This window comes from Manduca sexta, chromosome 11 (assembly GCF_014839805.1).
Source record: "Manduca sexta isolate Smith_Timp_Sample1 chromosome 11, JHU_Msex_v1.0, whole genome shotgun sequence".
Taxonomy (NCBI): Eukaryota; Metazoa; Arthropoda; class Insecta; order Lepidoptera; family Sphingidae; genus Manduca; species Manduca sexta.
In genome coordinates, this window is record NC_051125.1 from 869,736 (window position 1) to 893,770 (window position 24,035).

At 32.5% G+C, this 24,035-nt stretch overlaps 1 protein-coding gene across 1 annotated transcript in view; it reads right to left on the minus strand.

The window, feature by feature from the left end:
• Positions 1-21,713, minus strand: part of LOC115447205 — a 34,539-nt gene extending 12,826 nt beyond the window's left edge. Inside the window, exon 1 of the mRNA XM_030174194.2 lies at positions 21,656-21,713. Within this exon, the coding sequence (XP_030030054.1) occupies positions 21,656-21,707 (52 nt within the window). The 5' untranslated portion in view covers positions 21,708-21,713. The remainder of the gene's footprint in view (positions 1-21,655) is intronic.
• Positions 21,714-24,035: the final 2,322 nt, after the last annotated feature.

The window sequence follows — 24,035 nt, forward strand, 5'->3', positions numbered from 1 at the left end:
ATTATTTAATCATATTATTGTGAGGCTAAACTACAGTTGAAAAGTAATAATATTATACAAAGTCCAGATATTTCACAAAACATATTTTGACTAATGGAATTTCGCGCGAATGCACAATACTAAAATTGACCTACGAAGCTGTTTTAACGCATAATGGAAAAATCTAAATGTAATTTGTAAGTATGAGACACTTTGTTTCGATTGATCCATTTTCGATATAGATTCAACGATAACGATTAAGATCATTTATAACCACTACCTTTAATCTAAGTTCGTAATCGAGCAAGGATTAGGGTTGAGGATATTTGGGCTTCAGGATATGAGAACATTCTCTACCGAGAAATATTTTCTCAGTTTTATTTTAAAGATCATTTCCTTGACAGTGACAATGCAAATTTAGCTACCTCCAAACCATTATATGCTAGTACCATACAGCTTAGAGGTAAAGTGGTCTCTTCAACAGCGAGCTTGATTCAACAGAGACCTCGTAGATATTAGACGACAAGTACCCATCTCCCATTTGTTAGACACATTACATCGCGCATTCGTAAAACAAATTAACCTGCTACTAATGGAATCTCGTAATCTGATTCTTTACGGTTACCCTAAGGGAATGCAGTGATATGTTCATTGTAATGACCTTGGTTATAGCATCCCAACTCTGAATAATGAACATCAAACGACGCAATTTAATTATTAAAAATTTTGCGTGCGGAGAAGTCACAAAATAAATGTACTAGTTTAGGTTATAGAGTAATGGTGTAAAACAAGGTAAAGTATATATAATTTAAAATCTTTATATACTTTGAAATAACTCGTGCGCAAGACTGATAATGATTTAGGGTACATTTAGGCATTATGGATTTCAGTTTTTGCAGCAGTTGCCGTGTGCCGTGATGTTGGCCATTGCACTTGTCATGATTATTTATTAATACTTTCAAACGGCCCGAGCAACGAGCAAAAGTTAGATAATACTAACTTATTAGTAAATAATTTTACTGATTCACTATTAATTTAACTGCTGTACAGTTACCGGCCCTTAATACAATATCCAAACACGATGTCGAGTCCTTTGGGATCCGGAGTTCACGCAAGCTCTTAATTTTAAATTGCTTACGGAGAAAATTGTTTTATTTCAATTTGCGGTTATAGTTTGAAAACACGATTATCATATTAAATTGTAATGTTTTTTTTTACAAATTAATGTTTTGCTGTGTGACATGTACATATTTATACAAAATATTTTTCATCTGTTAAAGTTTAAAGTCTTTGTTTAAGGCTCATTTAGTTCCTGTTTTTGAAGATCTTTTCTAACCTGGAAACCTATCCACGTGTCTAGAAAACAATTCATAGGTTCTATACACGTATCGTTCCAATTTCTTAGTTCTTGGTTGTATATTTTTCCTTGTTTGTCCCCGTCGCGTAAAGATTAATGATATCGCTGCATTGCTATTGCATTGTACAATCACTACAGTCGCTAGTCTTTTAGACTGCCAAGTTGAATGAAACCGCAGAGGTGTGCTATCTCTTTGAAGGGAATTTATTTTCTTTGCATGTTATTTTGACAGTGCGTAGAAAGCAAATAACGCACCGCGTCGCGTATTCGCCACAGGGACCTTATTCTCTATGCCACACGTTATTTTTACCGTGCGTAACAAGCTCTTAACGCATCGCGTCACGTCCAATGCAATAGAAATTGGCATACAGAATACCATTCCACACAAATTTCACGAAATAACGTGACACGGCCGCGTTACGCGTTTGCAGTTTCATAGAGAATAAGGCCCTGATTGGCATACAAAATAGCTTTCCGCGCTAATTTCACGAAGATAACGTAATAAGGTATGACGAGCTTACACTGTCATAGATAATAAGGCCCAAGATTTTATGATTTCACTTAATAATAGTATGTGGGAAATGAGAATTTGTTGTGAACTATCGTGGTTTTGCCCATTGGCCATGTTCCCGTAATATTAATGTTATTTCTTCTTCATCAAATCAAATTCTTTCAACGGTTTCAGCACGTTTTTTCCCAACATCGACTATGGATAGAAAATAATTACCTATATACATATCGAAATAGTCTGTACAATTTGTATGTAGGAAAAATCAAATTACAAATATCAAGATTTCTTAACACTTATTTCGGTCAATTGTAATGTCTTTGGAGGTTACCACATTCGTTATGTTTAGGGTTCCCTAGACGATGGTTGGTTGTTACAAATCGGATCCTGATAAAAAGAGACCCCATTATAAGTGTGCGTAATAATAATAAATCTCTGTATGTCACCAGTTGATAATTTGACACCCTTATTTGTTAGGGTTGGAGGGTTTCAATTTACTATATTTTTTTGACAATTCATATATCTTTTTTATGGCATACGCTGGCAAACGAGCTTGTAAATCCTTCATCAAGTGTAGTGGTTGGATGTCCGGAAATTTCATCTTAATAGATCGTCATAGGCTTCCTTACTTACTCCAAAAAAGTTATTAATTAATAAGTGCCAATTAAAATTATCGTTTAACGTATGGTTGATACAAAAAAGGTTGAATGGCTTTGGCATCAGAATACACCAATTCCTGTACTAACATATAGGCTACTTCTTATACCGTCTTATCTTATCTTATCTTATCTTATCTTATCTTATTAGCCTACAAATGTCCACTGCTGAACATCTTATACCGTACATACCTACAATGTGAATGAAGCCACGAGAAAAGCTAGCATTTAAGAACTAACAAGCATCTAAATATTTACTCATGTTAGAACACTTGAGCGGATATTGCTTTCTTGATAAATAATTAAAACTGCATGTGCAATGCATCATGCACAAAGGCTTTACCAGCTTCCCTTAATGTAAAAGCATAATTAAAGCTCACCGACGTGCTTGAGAAAGCTCTATAAAGCCTCGAAGCTTTATTGACATGTCTTTAATGGCAATTATAGTGGAAGATTTATGGGAAGGGTATTAACAGTAGATTATCATGTTAAGAGTCCATGGTCTTGTCAGTAACTCGTGAAAAATTATTAGATTATTTTTTAGTTAATTTGGGTCAGCGCTAAGTTTCTTCGAGTATGTTCTAGTAATTGGTTTGATTTTTAAGATGGGCCGGATGCCTAATACGCTTTGTACAAGTTAACTTGTTATTATTATAGCGAATATTATACGAATATATGTAAATGCAGACTTATAAATGAAATAATATTATTTTTATGGATTTTATTGCGGTTTTTTATATTATAATTTTTTCCGGACGTTTCCAAGGTTTTACGGCCTTCGTGGTCACGGACAGAGGTGTTGGTCATCCGAAAAGTCAAACTTACAATACCTACCTAAATTTTACAATTATACAAAAAGGACATGAATATGCAATAATTACGCAAAAACTTAGTCAACAATAATGAATGACCAATTTAATTTTTCATAGTAACTACAAGAATCGAGCAGCTTTATTTATACCTAATTTCCTGTGTACACACGAATGAATGGTCAAAACATATGAGAACAGGAAATTAAGTAGAGATTCATAAGTTACTTACCGGAAGATAGCTAGCAAAAAGAAAGATTTTAATTTCTCAAGAATATAAAAGGTTAAATATTAAAACAATTTGTAAAAGTAAATTGTTAATATAATATTTTTTTAGTAATATAATATTGTCTATGCTAATATTTATCGCGATTTATTTAAATATTTGAAATCTATCGTGATTCTATAGAGGTGTGGGCCAAAATGTATTACTGTTTATAGTTTTTGTGTAGTTAATATTAATCATACCGGTAAATTTTATTATGGCTTGTTTTTTATTTAGAGTGCAGAAGTCAGAAGTGAAATATGTTTAAAATCAATAGTATCGATTTTCACCATTATGATATAAGAGGAAATTAGGCAATTAAAATTTATAATAATATTTACTAAGCGATATTTCTTTCTACATAACTCGTGGATAATTAAGTAAAATATGATTCTGTTATTAAATCATGTCAATTTATTACATACAGAATCTATACTTGATTTTTAAGATTTTTTATTATGTAAGTCTATAGCTAAAGGGCGTGAAGGTGAAAAAATAAATATATTCTGAAAATAAAAGGTTGTCCGCATCCGTCAATCTGTTATGGCCTGTCGGGAACATGCAAAAATAACAATTTTGTTCCTAGCATACGCCGCGTCAGGTGAAAGTTTTCAACAAATAAAACTATTAACTTGTTTGCTTGGATCCCGATTTTTTTTCGTCTAAAAATGCCCGTTTTTAAGCGAAATATGGACACAATATTCTATAAAACAAAGTAAAATCACGGACTGAATATAAATTGACAGTTACTGTTAAATATAAGGAAGTGTTTGATTAATATTAAAAAAACTTAACGCTACATTAAAACCACAAAAATATTTTCCTGGGTGTCTATGTCATAATAATACAATTCAAAAGAAATATGATGAATAGTAAATTTAGAAATAATAATTATTCTTATAAATCACTAACGTATATTCTATAGACACGAACGTCCATATAAACTATTTGTTCAAAATCTGAACTAAAATGGCAACCAAAACGTCACTGTTATAACCTATTTATTCTCTTGAACATCAAATAATTTTACTTATTTGACTAATATTTTCTATTCAAATCCAGGTTTACACTTAGACTCGAGGTCTTCTATCATGAGCGCTACTCCGTGCACAATCACAAGCTGACAATGTTGACCATATTAAAGTTAGTTTGAATGGATTGCAGTTGAATTCAGTTGAACACAGTGAATGTTCGGAACGTCAAATCTAGTACGTAGTACATATATATCGATGTTATAAATTGTTTTGACGTATCATAAGTACAACTTTTTTCACCTACGTGATAAATAAGGTATGTTATTTTATTTTTTAAAAAAAAGTATCTCTCAGTCAACGAAATAATTCTAGACGAGATAATGATATTATTATATGGTAATGTCACCCCATATAATATGTATGGGTGACGGTCATCAAAAGTGCATCAAACAATATTTGCAATTGAAAAGGGGTCATAATGCAAAATTTGAATAAACCTATAGAATAGTTAGCCTATATGGAGGACAGCGTCTGTTATGTAGATCTAGGTTATTGTATAGGAAGTTGATGCAAAATATTATTATATGTCCTTCAGTTGTGGTCTTTCAAAACGAACTTTTAACATTTTCCTTTTACATAACTTGGATCTAAATTTATTTTTAATGATGTGTAAGGTCTAACCCTTGTAATGAACTATGATTATCTTAATATTTAGAATAGTTTATGCAGCTGAGATCGTATATCATCAGGTGATTCTTACTTCTTTCCCGGTTCATGTAAAAGCCATCAACAGCTTCCGCCCGTATTTATAGGCACGAAAGAGTTTCTAACAATAAAGCTACAATAGCCAGCTAAACTTATATTTCAACATATACATATCATATCTTAATGAAATGTAATTTTTGAAAGACGACCACCCGATCATGTTGTGTTTGCCTGTTTAATATCACTATTTTTTTTCCTTTCCTCATGATTGAAAACTATGATTGTAAATGTAGGCGAATGCACGCTGTACGCCGTTATTTAAGTATGAATCTATGTTCTCTTTTATTTGCTATCGCTAATTTTATTTTATGCCGCTCCAGGTTTAGTCGATTGGATTTCATCTTATCCCATGTTAACGGTGATGTGCGTGCATTAGCTTATATAACTATTGTGACCATGTACAAGAAAGACTTGGAAAAAAATACAAAAGAAGTACTGAACAATTGATGACAAAAAAGAAAGCCCGGAGTTTCTTTCTGCCTTTCTTCTTCGGGTAGTCATCACTTAGGTAGCTAGTGAAAGGCTGGTAGGTTAGCTAGGTTAGGGCTCATGTCCTCGCCGGTGAGGATCGCGACGCGTTACCCTTCTATTCCCCCTACTTGCCAGCCCGAGCTGGTTACTTCGGTTTGTACCTTGTCTTTTGTATAAACTTTATCCCTAATTTAAAATGTCCATAGTTATATAAGTAATTTTAATAGTTGTTTAGAAATAATAATTATTCTTATTCTTTGTTTTGAAATATCATAAGTGCAACTTTGTTCGCCTACGTGATAAATAAAGTATTTTATTTATTTTATTTTTATAACATGGGAGAAGCTTATCGTCATATCGTTTTTAAAATTACAAACTATTTAACGCATGGTTTATCAAAATAAAACACCTATGTGATATCTTGGTACTTAGGAATTAAAATAGTATGGAATTTAAAAAGTATAGAGAAAAGTTGAGTGTCGCTATAATACTACTGTCTAATCATTATAGAGCAATCAACCAAAATATAACCCCATAAAGATCGTTTTAATTAAGCTATGAGAGTAGTTTGATATTAAATCACGGGCAGCTTCTTGGCGAGCAATATTTACGTATTAAGGATGTTCTGACAGCGGGAGGTGTTTATATTGTAATATGTGAAGACTATATAATAGTTATTATGTCATATGAACCGCGAATCCGGTTAATTATTGAGTTTTTAAGACTAATAACTGTAATCATTATTTAGTATAGCTTAGGTAGGCATTTGTTTTGACAAAAAATCAGGACACTGGATTTAAAACTTAATCTACTGTTGCTAAGTATAAAAACATTTTCACATAAACGTGGTATCATTCTACATCAGACAAACATGGGCGTTAAATAATATACTACAAACTCTATCTTACTGTTTAAGTGTGGTACGTATACATATTGTTAAAATTAAATTTAGTGTAAACATGTCCTTGAACACTATTTAATAAATTACAAATACTTTATATATTCTAAAAGCCAGTTGACAGAAAAGAAATTACTTTCATATTATCATTATTTTGATGTTTTGCAGAACACTTCCAACTAATTTTAATAAAAGTAAAATATAACTGATTAATTGAAACGTCACGAATATTATTAACTCTGCAGAAAGTTATTCATGACAGGAGCTCATAACTCGGTACGTTTGTATTTTTAAAATAAAACAACATTCAATTTTCAGTGTTAGTGGAGCTCTTTAAACCATTATCTTAATAACTGTTGGAGTTATATAGAAATTGAGTGATATTCGATGGATTAGTACTTCAGTTTTAAGATAATGGTTAAACAATCTTAATGGAATGTCTTAATTGGGTCTATTTGTTTTGATAATTGTCGTTTGATTCGATGAGTTCGGGTTATTTTTTAAAATGTAAATTGGATCTTACCAATGATATTTCCATTTGTTTAAACAACTGAAAGTACTGTAGGTTTACTGTGTGTTTGTGATTATGTGTTTAATTTTGATAAAATAATAATTAAATTTTAATAATACTCTACAGTCCCAAACATAGTTTTGTGTTTTGATCATTTCGTAAGGTTATATTGTATTAGGAACGACTTTGAGTTTAAAACACAGACTAATAAATATTTCCGAATATTATTTACTTCGATTCGAGATTTGAAGTCCATATTTTACTTATCGCCCTGTCCTGTCCTATTTGAATAAAAGGACTAATCGGTTAAACACTTAAACATTAGAAGAGAAAGATCTGGATGAATACCTAATTATTATCATTTATAATCTGACGTTGATATACTAGATGCATTCGTCATGAAAGTATTTCAGTTAATTAAGAAAACTGGACGAAAACATAATTTAAGTTGTTAAGAACTCTTTTTATTTGAACTGTAGTTTCTAAAATGTTTTATTTGTAACTAAACGCCACGAATATTAATCGGTACTCAGACATTATAAACATTAATCTAGGTGAGGATCATCTATAATTTGGAAAATAGGTAAGGTCAAGGGATCCTACCCTCTTAGGGGACGAATTCGTTTTTTAGGTGGTTCTATTCTGTCTACGGGGGCTTATTTTTGCAATTACGGGCGCTCGATGATTTTTTGATTCTTTTACCTATACAATAATTTATCCGTCTATAGGGCTTTGTAGTCATACTCTGATAGTTTGCGCAAGAATTAGATTAATGCGTTATATTTTTTTATATACTTGATAGTAAATGGAGGGAGGTCAAATAAAATTTCGACTGTCGAGAGATGATTCACGTCCGACAATCGACATAATTATGCCGGCCTGTTGGCATCGGATATACACAGGCTGATCCCGGAACGCGACACACTAACTTGGGCCACTATGGCGGGTAGTGTTGCCCAAATGCAAGAACAAGACGAGACTTAGCCAGTCTTGGTCTTGGTCTTGCGCCAATACACCTGATCTTGGTCTTGGTCTTGGTCTTGCGCTCCCAGTCATGGTCTTGGTCTTGGTCTTGCAGCAAGAGTCTTGCAAGTCTTGCAATTACCTATTAGTCTATTACTATTTATTAAAGTTTACTTTAAATCTTAGAAAAACGTATTAGAATTGGAACATTGTGAGCTTGAATTAACATAGCCATAGTAAAGATCAAGCAGATTAATAAATAACTGAAGATTTGATAAGAAATTCGAAAAATCAACTTACCTATATGTCGTTTTCCATCGAAGTAACTGTTTCTTAATAAACATTTATGATTTATAAGCTTACATTTGCTAAAACATATAAAAAAAACAAATTAATTACAATAACTTGACTGTATTTTAAAGAACAATACTTATCTGTCTAGAAAGAGATTGAACCTTCAACTTATAAGAAATTTAATAAAAGAGTTTTACGATTTATCATTGTATCCCAAAGTAAAATGAAAATTATTATTAATATTTCCCAATTGGGACCCGAGTGGGGCCAAAGTGGGAAATCCCAAAGTAAAAATGAAAAATTATTGTTAACATTTCCTAATTGGGGCTTGAGTGGGATTTAAGTGGGAAATCCCAACGTTGAAATAGTAAATTATTGCTAATAGTTCCGCTTGAATAAATCTAACTAAGATAAACGAAAAACAGAAACAAATATTAAACATTTAACCGCAATATTAGTAATATCATCTAGTTGATTCGATGTACATCAAATAAAGCGACGAATGTAATATTCCCGCTTGGACCAGTGGTAACGTGAACGACTGATGATCAAGAGGACCCGAGTTCGAGCCCAACTGACGACAAGGATGCATTCAACCAATAGTTCACTTTCTAATCGAAATATAAAGTTATAGTACCATCAGAGTCCGTAATTCAAAATTATTTTTGATTTTTGAAATTTTAGATTTTTTATAAATTTAGATTGGGACCTGATGGGGATTTCAATTGGGCCCCATTTGGGATTTCCAATGGGGGCCCATTTGGGATTTCCCAATGGGGGCCCAGAGGGCTTTGCGTGACATCCCAAAGTGGGCCCCAAGAGGGAAGCCCAAGAGGGCCCCATTGGTCGCACTTTTAAATTTCTAGTCGGGCTATCCTTACCATTTTATCCCAATCATAATACTACTTGCGTGATCAGTATAATGTATTCATTTTCATTCTAAGCACTCTGAAACTTATTTATTCTTTGGAACACCTGTAGGTACTCTTAAAATTCGAAATTATTTTGCATGAGTATACCTACGCCCTATGGCGGCAATCAAATAGTGTCAAATGTTATGATTTCGGCGTGGCGGCAACGATTGTTTTAGATTTCAAAAGAAGCCGCCGGCGCGTGTATCATAACCATGTACTTCCGAAAAGCGGCAAATTTCTTTGAGAAGTAAGTACAAAACCTTTGATGCCGCATTATCAAAGTGCCGATGGTTAAAACATAGCTATGCATGCACTCAGTTTGATTTTAATAGATATTTTTTATTCGCTATGTTTATGGTATTAGTCGTAATGCGCATAGGTCCAGTTTTTCATATTCTTTGATACAGTTTTTGCGTCTCATAGAATTCCTAAGCGTACCTAGGTAACACCGAACTGTTACACCTAACTACTCAGTGAAATAGCGTTAAGTCCTAGCTGCAAGACGCAAGAGTCTTGCAGGCTATGTCTTGTTCTTGCTCAAGTCTTGCACGGTCAGTCTTGGTCTTGGTCTTGCTAAAAATACGCGGTCTTGTTCTTGGTCTTGGTCTTGCAAAAACGCAAGAACAAGACCAAGACTGCAAGACCAAGACTGAATTTGGGCAACACTAATGGCGGGTTTTAACACCTTGTGTACGCTGGTCGCTCTCCGGGCGGATAATAAATATATCCTACCACCAGCAAAACCTACTCAAGTGTATTTTCCAAAGACCTATTAAAAATAATAATTCCAATTATAATGTATTTAAAAAACCATTTGCCTTTAAACGGTGTCAAAATAACATTCGTTTTCATTAATTAGTATAGCGTGAAGACAATTACTGCTTTGGTTTTGGGGTAATTTGCGCTGTCACCGCCCCTTAATTAACTGATTTAAACACTTTGGTGTGATTTAAGGTTGACTTCCCCACAAGTTACAATAGCACGGCACATCAGAAATGCTTTAGAAGTGATTTATTGAGTATTTTTATGTTATCGTCTCAATATAATAACTTTGTAGCACAAGCTTAGTTTGCGGTGATTCCAGATTTTTACCTTTAAGGAATTTTAAAAGGATAAATTTAATTCTAAGTCATATATTCGGACGATATTTCTGGTTTTGTGGACGTTGGTCACCATTTAAAGTCTATCGCATTCGGACTTTTGGTAATGCAATAAAGACCTAGAGTCTTATTAATCGTCAGTTTCACTTTCAAATGCGATATCAGATGAGACGTTGTCAAATTAAGGTTAGCATCTTAAGATAGTTCCTATTTGATACCCCAATATTAACATCAGCTCAAATGACATTTTAAGTCACAATATGTGACGGTTTTGACAGCTAAGTTTTATTTATGTAACAACGACTCAGCTAACCACAAACTTAAATGACAGCTCAAGCCTAGTTGTAGGAGACATTTAATGTATCGAATAGTTCAATACATTAATACGGCTCTTAGTAAAGTAACACGGCTTGTTTGTATTTATAAATAGACTAGCTAACCCGACAGATGTTGTCCCGTCCTAACTATGAATTTGCAGCGCGCATTCTGTCAATCGCTGACAGTTATTTCAAACAATTGACAGGTATATAAAATTAAAATTTTCGTTAAGTTTTCTTAAATTTTCAAATGTTCCGCGCATATTTTTGCATATCTTCTTTCATAAGAACTTTTTCCTGACAATAACAAACACAACAAAAAAAATAGTGAAATCGGTCCAGCCGTTCACGCGTGATGGTGTGACCAAGGGAAATAGGGATTCATTTTTATATATATAGATAGAAATGTCGACATTATATTAGGATAGATAAAATTTAATCAGCGAATGCTAGCCCTTCCTGGTTAGATCCAAATTGTTAAAGCGACCATTTTGGTTTACACGATTTTATGATTTTGCTGGCTGTGTGCCCCAGGGAATTAGAATAGTTTAAAACTGTTGTGTTTGAGTTTGAATGTGCAAATACCAATACACACGTAGCCGGGCGTCATGGACACGGGAAAACATGCATAAATATTTTACACAGAAGGGAGTTCTATTTTCAAAGTCTTATTTTACAACGTTAATAGATTTCTTGGAAATGATTTAGCTGTTTTTAATAATTTCTCCTAATTGGGCTAGATCGTTTTTTTTCGACAGAGTGGCGTTATTTTCAAGAATATAATATTTATTTTAAGTCTTTTCATAGAATAAAGATATCGGTATAATATATAAAATTTTAAAAATCTTCCATGCACTAAATCTCTTGCTAAGTATATAATATCAGGACTCATGCTATTTGCTAGCTATACCAATCGCCCAATAGGGGTCGTGTACCCACCAAAACCCTTTACTACATACCTTGTGTGGTTAATTCACTACTGAAACCGCTCGGGGCTGTGCCATGTGCAAATGTTTATTTAAAACCTTTGGCCCGACAAACAGTTATGTTTTAAAAAATTAAAAATACCGTAACTCGTTCAATGAACTTTTTGTAGTTCTTCTATACTATACATTAAACTTGATTTCTATTGCGTTATAAATTATACATAAGGAACTATTTGCAAGGTATTTTTCCCACGCGTTATGGCGTCTACGTAAACAAACTATCTTTTGAGTTACGTATCCTATTTTCAGATAGGTTAAATATGGAAAGCATGTAAAGCTGTTGGTCCTGCGCCTGATCCCTCTCTGACCATGTCAGATTGCCGTCTCACCGTACCATGAGAGTGAAGGAACAGAGAGTGCTTGTGTATTGCGCACACACTTGTGCACTATAATATCTCCTGCGTACCTGGCTGATCTCCATTGAGATTGGCCGCCGGGGTCGAAATTCGGCGAGGAGGATTAATACATTAATTCATTCATATTATTTTTATAGCTATATTATGGTGTTAGAACGTTCAAATGTTTTTTCGTAATTTACTTAATTAAGTTGAATTTCCTTTACAATAATTAACCAACATGTAAAGTTCAATATCTCTAATGGTGCCTTTCCACTAAAGTAAGTAATACAAATCCAATTAACCAACATTTTCAAGTTTCGTAACTTTTCTTTATCAAGAATTATTAATTTGTTACAACTAGCGAGTAAGAGGGTTCCAAGTAGATTTGCCTAACATTCAAATATTTGTGAACAAATTTTTTTTTCAAGCGAATTTTCAAATTAACTAGAAACACTGAAGTTTGTTCGCAGTTTGTGAATGTTGCCCAATGAAATTTGTATTTCAGAGATATTTTTTGCGATTAGACCGAAAGATTAATGTGAGTCTATTTAACAAATAATTATACTGCCTTCAAAAACGACTAAAAACCAAAAAATAATTTACCATTACCTATATACTGCGTAAGCGGCGATAGCCTAGATGGGTGTGGAACGGACTGCCGAGACGAATGTCCGCAGGTTCAAATCCCAAGGGCACACACCTCTGATTTTTCTAAAAAATTATGTGTGTATTCTTTGTGAATTTATCGTTCGCTTTAACGGTGAAGGAAAACATCGTGAGGAAACCTGCACATCTGAGAAGTTCTCTATAGGAATTTCGAAGGTGTGTGAAGTCTACCAATCCGCACTGGGCCAGCGTGGTGGACTAAGGCCTAATCCCTCTCAGTAGTAGAGGAGGCCCGTGCTCAGCAGTGGGCAAGTATATAATACAGGGCTGATATTATTATTATATACTGCGTACCAATTTTGAAGTCGGTGTCCACCGAGTTCTGACGTAACAATTATAAAAAAAAAATATACATATCGAATTGATAACCTCCTCCTTTTTTGATGTCGGTTAAAAATCTGATCGTCTAGAATTTGTTGTAACCTTTCTTTTATTGAAAGACATAACATGATCGGCTAATATTTTTGTGCTAGCATAGCGATAAAACTTACATGGGTTTTTATCAGTTCTAACTACACCATATAAGTACATAAATGTAAATATTTTGTACATGTATACATATCTAATGAAAACATATTTTGATCGGATAACATTTAACATTATTTGAGCTGGAATTACAAATAAACACTCGTTCGGAAGTAGTGCTTGATAAATACGTTAGAGGACTAAATAAATCTAGGAAGTCTGAACGCAAAGGGAGGCTTAGTATCGTGTGTCTGTAAAGCTACGGAAAATATGTTCAACGTACGTGAAAAACCGACGAGGGACATACTTAGTCTTTGATGAGGGGTCCGAACCTCCCAGTGTTAAAAGTTAGGGTGAATTGCTGATATTTTGTATATATTATTTTCCACTAGAATAATAGGCATATTTTATTATTTTATATGGTATTAATATTTAACTGAAAGTATTGAAAATATTTAGTATCACATCACTTCGATTCTAATAAGTCTTGGGCACCCAATAATATTTTATTAAATATTGAAACATATTATTGACAGTTTCATTTTTTCATCTTTAATAATAACAATTAATCTTGATATTATATAAAAATGTAAAAAGCAAGTAACTTCAAAAATATATATAATTCATCTTTATTTATAGTACTAATAAAACCAATCATAATATATCTTTATTTAGAGTAGTTATATAGTTTTAAAATTAAACTAAGTTAAATCACACTTAATATCATAATAGATTTGTTCTTAGAATAAATTAATTCCATCTAGCAAGTTGTTTACCATTTTACTGAGACGCTGGTTTAATAAACAAGACAAACGTTTAAGAGACCCAATAAATATCTGATTACATCCCTGTACAAACACGGCACAAGGGTATTGAGTTGCACGGCGCAATCTTTGGACTTTTCTTCATTGAGAATCAACTTACTTTCAAAATTCTTCGCGTCGTATTTTTGTTAATACCTTTTTATGTTCTGCCTTTAAAGCACTTTATGAAAACTTCAAGTGACAAGATAATAAAGTATTTATATCAAACGGCGAGGAATTTAGGGTCTTTTTAGAGATTTTCTTGTAGTTTTTATGGAAATTCACTAGCGGCTAATGTTTAGACTTTAGAGGTAACACTGCTTTCGTCTATTATATATTTAAAAATCACAAAATTCATGCGTCTGACTCAAAATAACGGTGTAATATTATCCGGTTAAAAATTAATCGAAAGAAACCCGACAAGCTAATCAACTTAAAATTTTCGGATTTCGGTGATATTTTGACCGCCTCGGATTTTTAATCACACACAACTTTACAGTTGAAAAATTTTGAAAGAAGCTCAATGGCATAAAAATAACTTCAACTAACGCTTTCTGAAAATGCGAACAAAGCCGATGTCTCCATAAGGTCTTAAAGTATTTTTTTACGTGCACGGATAAGTGACCCAACTCCACCTGATGGTAAGTGGAGAGGGGTCCAATAGAATGTCGACAGTCGACACTCGACACAATTATGCCGCGGCCTGTTGGAACTGGATATACACAGGCTGATCCCGGAACGCGACACACTTGCGGGCCACTATGCCGGGTTTTAAAGTCCCCTTTTCTATCTGTCTGTATGTTATCGATTTTCTTTAAATCTTCTGAACGGATTTTTGTGAAATTTGGTATGGAGATAGTTTATGATTCCAGGACGGTTCTTCCTATCCCGGGAATATAGTGGGAATTTTATCCCGGAAAACTCCTTCACGCGGGCCGAAACTACGAACCAAAGCTCTTTAACTATAATTTTGTACATTTAACCTAATTTACCGATTCAATTAAATATCCATTATAATTTACTCAGTGCGTTCTAAATAAAATTAATTTATAAAAGCACTTTCAGTGTATTTTTAAAAATAACAGATAGTACGTCTGTTCTGACAGCTTTTGTATAAACACAAACTTTCAACTCGATAACGAGGCGTCACTTGTCATACCGCGTGTTGTGTTTATTTAATCTAACTTTACCTGCGACTTTGGTAAATATTTTTCTATAATAAATAGATGAATACCGTGGGTAGTAGAAGAGGGCCAGTAGTGGGACAGTAAGTCCAAACTAATAATAAAGAGATAGAGAAGCGATATTTGAGTTTGTAATGGATATACTATAAAACAACTAAACTTATTTTATATTACTTGTTACTAATAGGAAGCTATATTACCTTTGAGTACTATAGGCTACTTTGTATTCTGTAATTATATTTGTATAAATTGTGGCGGAGGGCTTAACGTCATTTCCTTCCAAAACACTAAAGATTCTTTCAAATTTGATAATAAAACGAATTGTTAGTTATGTTATTAAATAACATAAGTAGTAACATAAAAAAATCGCTTTGTTATAAAAAAGTGATTTAAATTTTTTATCAAGAAACTTTTAACCAAATTAGGATATACCGAGCTTATATTAGACTCTACACTGGGCCTAGGACCCTAATCTTTCGCTTAGGTATATAATTAGGTTTCGTCCAAAAAAATATAGCACTTATACTATATGGCCATGAATAATAACAAAATATTTTGGGTTCATTCTCTTCTAGTTGATGAATAAATTATCATTTTGACTTCAAAAACGGAGGAGGCTCACAATTTGCCAGTATTTTTTTTCTTTCACGAAAGATTTCGTCCAGCTACCATAAGTTATAGAGGAAACGACAGAATCCTCTTGTATATCCGCCTACCGCTTGTGCTTATCTCTTGAGATAGACGAGGCCAACCCGATTTTTGCTCTACAAGTCCTAGTTCCACAATCTAGTCACGAATTTGTGAGCGATTGTGCGACGTAAATAGAAATTTTGGACTAGATTATATTTGTAAGTGAAAAATTCCTGGCCTCTTTCTGACTCCCAATGCAGATATTGTGAACAAAAAATAATTAATATGGTTCGAAACATCGTAAGACGACAAACGATAGATTATAATAGTTCTTTGTTTTGAACCTGTTAATTTAGTGCATACGAAGTAAGGAATAAAATTTATATATTTGAATATGCTTTGATAGAAACTATTAGGTAAGGAATTTTCTAAAGTCAATTTAGTACAACACATAACATGCTTTTTGGAACAATTAGTAACTTTATTTATATTGAGGATGTTGTCATATTAAAAATCAGCGGTAGTATGTGCAATATTTTTATTTTAACCATATTTATGGTTAGAGATCATTAAAAGTGCGTCGTTTTTATTTTTTCAATTGTGTTTGGAGTAAATTCACATTTTTTTTAAATAAATACTTTTAAACATATGTTTGTATTTTTTTCGCTTGTTCCTTTCACAAGTTGTTTGAATCGATGCTACAGGTTTTATAATACCGGCAGGCAAGAGATCAACAGGTGGTCAAACTTCGGGACATTCAATGGGTACTCCACTAGTATATTTTAAGGCGTTGTTTAAATTAATATTGAACAATAATGTATGTAATGTGTTTGTTAGATGAGGCTGCAATGACTTGCAGAATATAGCTGAAAAGAGTTTGTTATTGGAACAGAATAATGTTTAATTTTGCCTTTAACATGAATATGCTTCTATTTATGCTGCCTTTATAATATATTTACGTCTTTCTTTCTATATAGAAGCTCACTTATAGAGAAGAAAATTAATATAAATTGACATATTGAATTTAAACAAATTGGTGTAATGATTTCTTATGTTAACATGAATGTTTCGACAGCTGCAATTAACATTACGCTAATTTGAAAATGTCAACTTTACAGGAGAGACGTTTAAAATGAAAAATAATATAAAATTTATAATTTCTTTCTTGCTTTCTTAATGAACTTTTTGTGTAATTCAATAATTCTTCCTTTAATTGTAAAAAAAGAGATTTTTTAAGCTTATAAAAGATGAAGGAATAATAATTTTGCTTTTTAACGGAAATTTGCCAACAATTGCCTTACTTAAGTTATGGAATCGAAATGTTAATTGTAGTTGTCGATTTGACATTGAAATAAAACTACTTTAACGATTAGTTTGTTCATCCCCCCCGTGACCACGAAGGCTGCAATTTTTGAAACGTTGGGGGAACAATAAACTAATCGCGAAAAAATTTCAAAATATCTTGTTCTAAATATAATAACCAGGTATTTGGATGTTTCGAATATGAAAATTTATTTACCCGTAAAACTATTTCATCCATTGGTATTGATTTTAAATACGTTAAACCATTGACGTATATTCTATAGACACGAACGTCTATATTATAAACTATTTGTTCCAACTCTGAACTAAACTGGTAACCAAAACGTGTTATAACCTATTTATTCACTTGAACACCAAATAATTTTACTTATTTGACTAATATTTTCTATTCAAATCCGGGTTTACGCTTAGATTATATCTCAGATTTTATATCATGAGCGCCACTCCGTAAACAACCACAAGCTGTCAATATCGACCATACTAAAGTCAGTTTGAATGGATTGCAGTTCAATTCAGTTGAACACGGTGAATGTTCGTAACGCCAAATCTAGTACGTAGTACATATATATAGATGCGTTAAACATGATAAGTGGAGTGGAACGAATTAACATAGCAGGGGCGCAGTTATGTTTCAATCTAATTAATTAAACAAATTTCACAGCTCATTTAATTTGCGATCGCAAATACAATTCGTTTTGTGTTCACACACTGTGTGCTTTGCGACTGCGGTGGCCTCGTTGTATTACCTTACGACTTTTGAGGTCTCGGGGTCGATCCTCGATTTGGTAGACGTGTTATTTTTGTTTATTTCAAGTAGTCTGGTATATGTGCCCGATATACAATATTTCAGGTAAGTATTAAAGATAAAGTAAAATTGACGTAAAAACTAAGAAGTTTTTACGTCAATTTTACCACCTAGGTATTTTTAGCTGTTTTGAAGCTACAAGCAAGGTTTGATAGTGAAGAGAAAACGTATCATACTTGAAGGTCATATTCATACCTAATGATCGTTTGGATAGGTCAAACTAGTTGCTAGCACAAGGATACCTATGCGTTGGGAGACTTTTTCGATTTTTTTATTGATGGTTCACTCTGGCATTTTTTTTAATATTTTTATTAGTACCAATATGCAAACATGGACTACAGTTTGCTTAAAGAAATTTTTAAACTAAATATTCATATTGTATCGGCTTGCTCCCTATCAGGTTATGGTAGAAAATACACAAAGTGTTTGCATTGAGTTTTTGTTTGCATCATTTGCATGAGTTGCACACCTGCCGACCTATAATATACTTCAATGGTAATATATATATTTCTATATGGGTTTGGCAAAGTGTCTCGACTGCATCTGATGGTAAGTGGAGTGGAGTCCAATAGAAAGTCGACTGACGAGAGGTGATTACCCCTCGACAGTCGACACAATTTTGTAGGTCTGTTGGAAACGGATATACCTACACAGGCTTATCACTACATAGTATAAAACAAAGTCGCTTTCTCTGTCCCTATGTCCCTTTGTATGCTTAAATCTTTAAAACTACGCAACGGATTTTGATGTGATTTTTTTTAATAGATAGAGTGATTCAAGAGGAAGGTTTATATGTATAATAACATCCATTAAATAGTGGAGAAATACTGTTATTTTGTTATGTTATACCCGTGCGAAGCCAGAGCGGGCCGCTATGTTTTTATATACAACGTTCACAGTTTTTCTGTAGTGTATTTAATATCAGCATTGCACCCGTGCAAAGCCGGGGCGGGTCGCTAGTTTATTATATAGCTTTCCCGAAAAAAGGAAATAAAATGAATAAGTAATTCATTACCATCTTTTATATTGATAAATTATAGTGGTTTCAAATAATAATATAAAATATTAATTCATTTTATATAATACTACTATTATCGTTACGAGGAAATTCATCTCCTACAATTTATTTTTTACTAATTAAAATGGAAAATTGACATGTAAATTGATTATTGTGTAATTCCTGGTGATGTAATAAATCAGGAAAATTTCGTTATATTCTGTATTTTGGGATAACCCCGTCTTTGTTCATGTGCGTTCATACAGGTCGCCACAACAATTGATTCGCTTTAAAAAACATAATATCTATTATATAAATGGCCATATAGAATACTTAATATTTAGCAGTATATTACAAAGAGTTATCTTGTTCTTTTTTTATTATGCACATCCACATCGTGTATATTAAAAGTTCTTATAAACTAACTTACATATGGTAAATAAATCTGATATACAAGACACTTATGGAGCGCTATACAGGTTCTTGACACTGTGTCACTCAATGAAACCACATATTCGTAATAACTAACTACCTTCCTGATTTCCAATTGAATTCCTTGATTTTTGCAAAAAGGATTGGTTACAGTTTTCCGATTTTATTAATCACGCTATGGTTAAAGTAGGAAGTAGAAGATATTTATAGTCTTTTCAGGTATGCAGGAAATCTACATAACTAAGAAATTCTCTATAGGATTTTTAAGGATGTGTGAAGTCAATCCGCACTAGACTAGGGTGAAGGACTAAGGTCTAATCCCCCTCAGTAGTAGACGAGGTCCGTGCCCAACAATCACACCACTTTCTGATATTTTCAGAATCAATATAGAGAGCATGATTTTCATATATAATAATAATTAAAGCCATTGTGATCACTTTAATAGCATCTAAATGGCATTAGTTCACGTTTAAAAAAAATACTATGATAATTTAGTTTCTCCGCGAAATAAAATCTGCTTCATTAATTCGACATACTTTATAGGATTGCAAAAAAGTAGCAGATGTAGTACATCGATTCAATTATAAAAATGTATTCCATTTGGAACCAAATGGTTAACTTTTTATTGGTATTTGGGCTTGTCATAGTTCATGCCACGTGATTTAAATGGCATTGCAATATGTAGTTTTAGCTTATATTGCTAAGGTTTAAAATATGTAATAAGTAGGAGTTAAGTTTCCTACAAACACAGGCTAACATGAGATTATATAGCTATAAATATTATAGCATGATTTGGGTTCCAAATCGGAGTGAATTATATATAAAGAGCAAAATAAGTTTTTAGTAGGTATGTTCTTGCTTCAAAGGCGTTCGTTGTTACATATTACATGTGGATTAGATACAACGAGATGGGTAAAAATCTCTATAAAAATCTTGAAGAGTTTTTTATATTTTTCAAATTTCTTAATTCTTATTTATATTATTATTAATTTAGTATTTTTTATTGTTTCGATTAATTATTTATTATTACCGTTGATTTTCTTTTTTGGTGGTGTGCAACTATAATTTTTATTGAACTTGTGTTAGTTTATAAGAATTTATTTAATTTGTATTAGTGCTTACAATGTGTTGCAACTGAATAAATAAGAGTTGTCTTTTTGCCTTTTCCACCCCAACGGCATGATAAATGAATTTGTAACGAATAATCGTTGGTTCTATTCCGACACTAGCACTATTTGTGCTGTTCGTAAGTAAATGACCAAGTTTCCTCGTGAGACTAAAATTCTCAAAGTTAAAATCTACCATAAGCCTGCAAGTGTAGGGTTACTTAGTGTGAAATGATGTTGGTGTATTTTTGAGTAACTTTTGGTATATTTGGTGTTTTATTTATCTATTTTAATTATTAACAATTGCAATTTGGAAATTCAATCAGATAGTTATTTAAGTAATATTTTTTCGGTCAAATTTAATAGTTTTGAAGTATTGAAATTGATGACTGATTGGTCTATATTGTTATTTAATTGCTTTATTATGTTAATTTATTTTATTTATCTTTCAATTCGGCGATGATTAATGCTTATATTGTTCTTTGAAAAGATTTTATAGAAACAATTATGACCTGCAATTTTAATTGTAAGGACATATTTTCAGTTTTATTATTTTTATCTTTTATTTATTTATATAATGACAAATATAAATTCTGGAGTGTCGATAAACATCTTTGTATTTATTTTAATCGATTTAAAGACTACGTAGAGATACCAGTATTATAATGTTACGAAGTTTACTCCAACAGTAGAAAGAAAAATACGGGTACTGCTGGTACGGGCTCAAGTTCTGATTGTGAATAATTTTGTGATGTTAGAAATACAATGAAAGTTTTAAATCAAGAGGGCGAAAGTATCTCACAAGTTCCAATTAATTTTACTACGTCAATATATACGATCAGTTATAATACAAATATCAGGAAACAATGTTTTTATAATCGTACCTAATATGTACTTGTATTATTATTTTGGGTATTAAATGGTTACGAGAGGATATAGTAGTAAAATCTAAACAAAACGATATTAAAAATGGCCGAAGCAGTTTACTTAATTTTTCCAAAATATACCTAATTATTTTTAAAAAAATCAAATAAAAAAAAATATTTTTGAACTCCAGTTTAAATGCGATTTAAAAACTCACCGCTCTCTTCCTTTGCACAAAAATATAACTGACATTTAATAAATAAAAGAAAACTAACCGACAACTAGGAGGGCCAGCACGACCGTAGCGCTCGCTGCGTTCCGTTTCATGGTTGCTTTCAGAATGGCGAGAGAGGTGTGTGCGCCCGCCTTATAACTTTGGGGTCGTGCCGCCCTAGCGTAATGGCTGTACGCTGTAACTTCCCACGTGTACAGAAAAAAATGGTGAGTAAAAGATTTGAATTTTTATTACGTGCAATTATTCAATTAGTCAGCCTTTATGTACTACTAATATTGCGGGAATATTTAAGAAAAGTATTAAGTAAGTAAGTCTTTTTTAAGTTTTCTTTTCACTGTACGCTTCGTCAGAAATTAAAAAAATATTTAGTCAATTTTTAACTATTGATTTGAGCATTATACTATAATTTTTAAATAAAAGGAGGCATTGAGTCAATTGATGAGCCGTAAAATTATAACAATACATAATAATATTCCTGTTTTTATATAAAAGAAAAATCATTACGAAGTTATGAGGACTGACAAAATTCCATATTAATCACCTTAACGGTATCTAACTACCTACATAGAGAAGAACATGTAGTATGTGCTGAATCTACACAATGATTTTTGTCATCGTAACCAATATGTATTTGTGTTATAAGGTTTTTCTTTTTATTTTGTCTTAAGACAATGGAAATTTTAATGCTATTGTCTGTTATTTTGTCAGAGAATACCGTTAAGTAATTTCTGATGTCAATTATGTAAGAGATTGTGGTAAGTGAGTTGGTGCTAGGATATATTTTATATCCACCCGGATAGCGACCACCGTACACAAGGTGTTAAAACCCATAGTGGCCCACGTAAGTGTGTCGCGTTCCGAGATCAGCCTGTGTATATCCGGTTCCGACAGGCCGGCATAATTATATCGACTGTCGGGGGGTGATCATCTCTCGTCAGTCGACATTACATTAGACCCCACTCCACTTACCATCAGATACAGTGCGGTCATATTGTCGGGCCATGGTAAAAAAAATAAGATTATATGTATTTTAAACAAAGAAGAAAATTATTTCATTGATTATTGAAGACCAAAAAGCCGTGTGTGGTATGAGATCACATCGCTTTTAAATAAATACAACTAAAATCAAAGGAACCATACATTTTTGTGTTCCAATCGTTATTTCATAAAAATGTAATCCAAAAGAGAGAATAATTAGGACATTATTTCCTTCGTTATGACTCAGAAATTTTATTCAATAAACACGAGTTTGATGTAAGTCACGTGTCGTATTTCAAACAGTTGGAGGTTCGCGTATTTCATGACGTGAAAAAAGCATAGGTTGTTAGATAACATTTTATAAATATTTATCCTTTTTTGATTTCGTATTCAGTGATATTATTTTAAATATTGTTTGTATTCAAAGGTAAACAATGACCTATGTATCTTTAATACCTAAAAAATAAACCTAACAATATAATTACAATTTTGGTATTAAGACCTATGTTCATTACCTACATTGTTATTTACAGGGAACATATATATGCATATATTTTTGCAGTATATTAAAATAAAACTAATAAAACTATATTAAAATACAAGCAATCGAAATTTTACTACGACAATTATGATCCGATGCCTTTAAAGACAAGCAATTAATAATTTTTCCAAATATGCTAATTCTTATACGTTACAGCAATTTACGTTCTTGGCCCAAAACGATTGACATAACTAATTTAAAAAGCTTCCATTATCTATGGTGAAGGGTGAAATTTTTTAAAAGGTAACCCGAGAAAAAAATTGCATACCTAATATATCGCGGCTAATTTAACACAAAACAAAAACTAAGAGAAACGTAAATAAACCTAACAGGAATGCCGGTAGCAACCGGGTTGTATGGACGCTTCGGCACTGCCATCATCTTCTATATTCAAAAATATCATTTTCTAGAACAATGACGTATCCTTAAAAATGTATACTGTTGAGTATAAGTACATAATATAAAAAATAAATCATTTTATAACAATGACGTACCTATCCTTAAATATATTTGAACACTATTGAGTAAAAGTACATACGTAATATTTTTAAATAAATCATCAATGTACATTCAAACGTGTAGCGTTACGTTCTCCCGCTGCTCGCGTAGACCATTGGCGGGAACAGTGCAAAACCCACACAACGCATATTTATGACTAATAATGGCTTCTTTTTGTCTCTGCCATACATTTCTTAATCGCAATATTGCGTTTCTAATTAAATCCTATATCGATGCTTTTCCTTTCGATGCTTGGAATGACATGTTAGTTTAATTAAAATGCATTTTGAATTATGATTTCTTCGTAGAGATACGCGTAATGTTTACGGCTTGGCTGAAGCCCGTAGGAAAATGATGTTTGCTTAACTTGCAGCTGAGTGTTACAGAAATGTTTTCTTTAGTA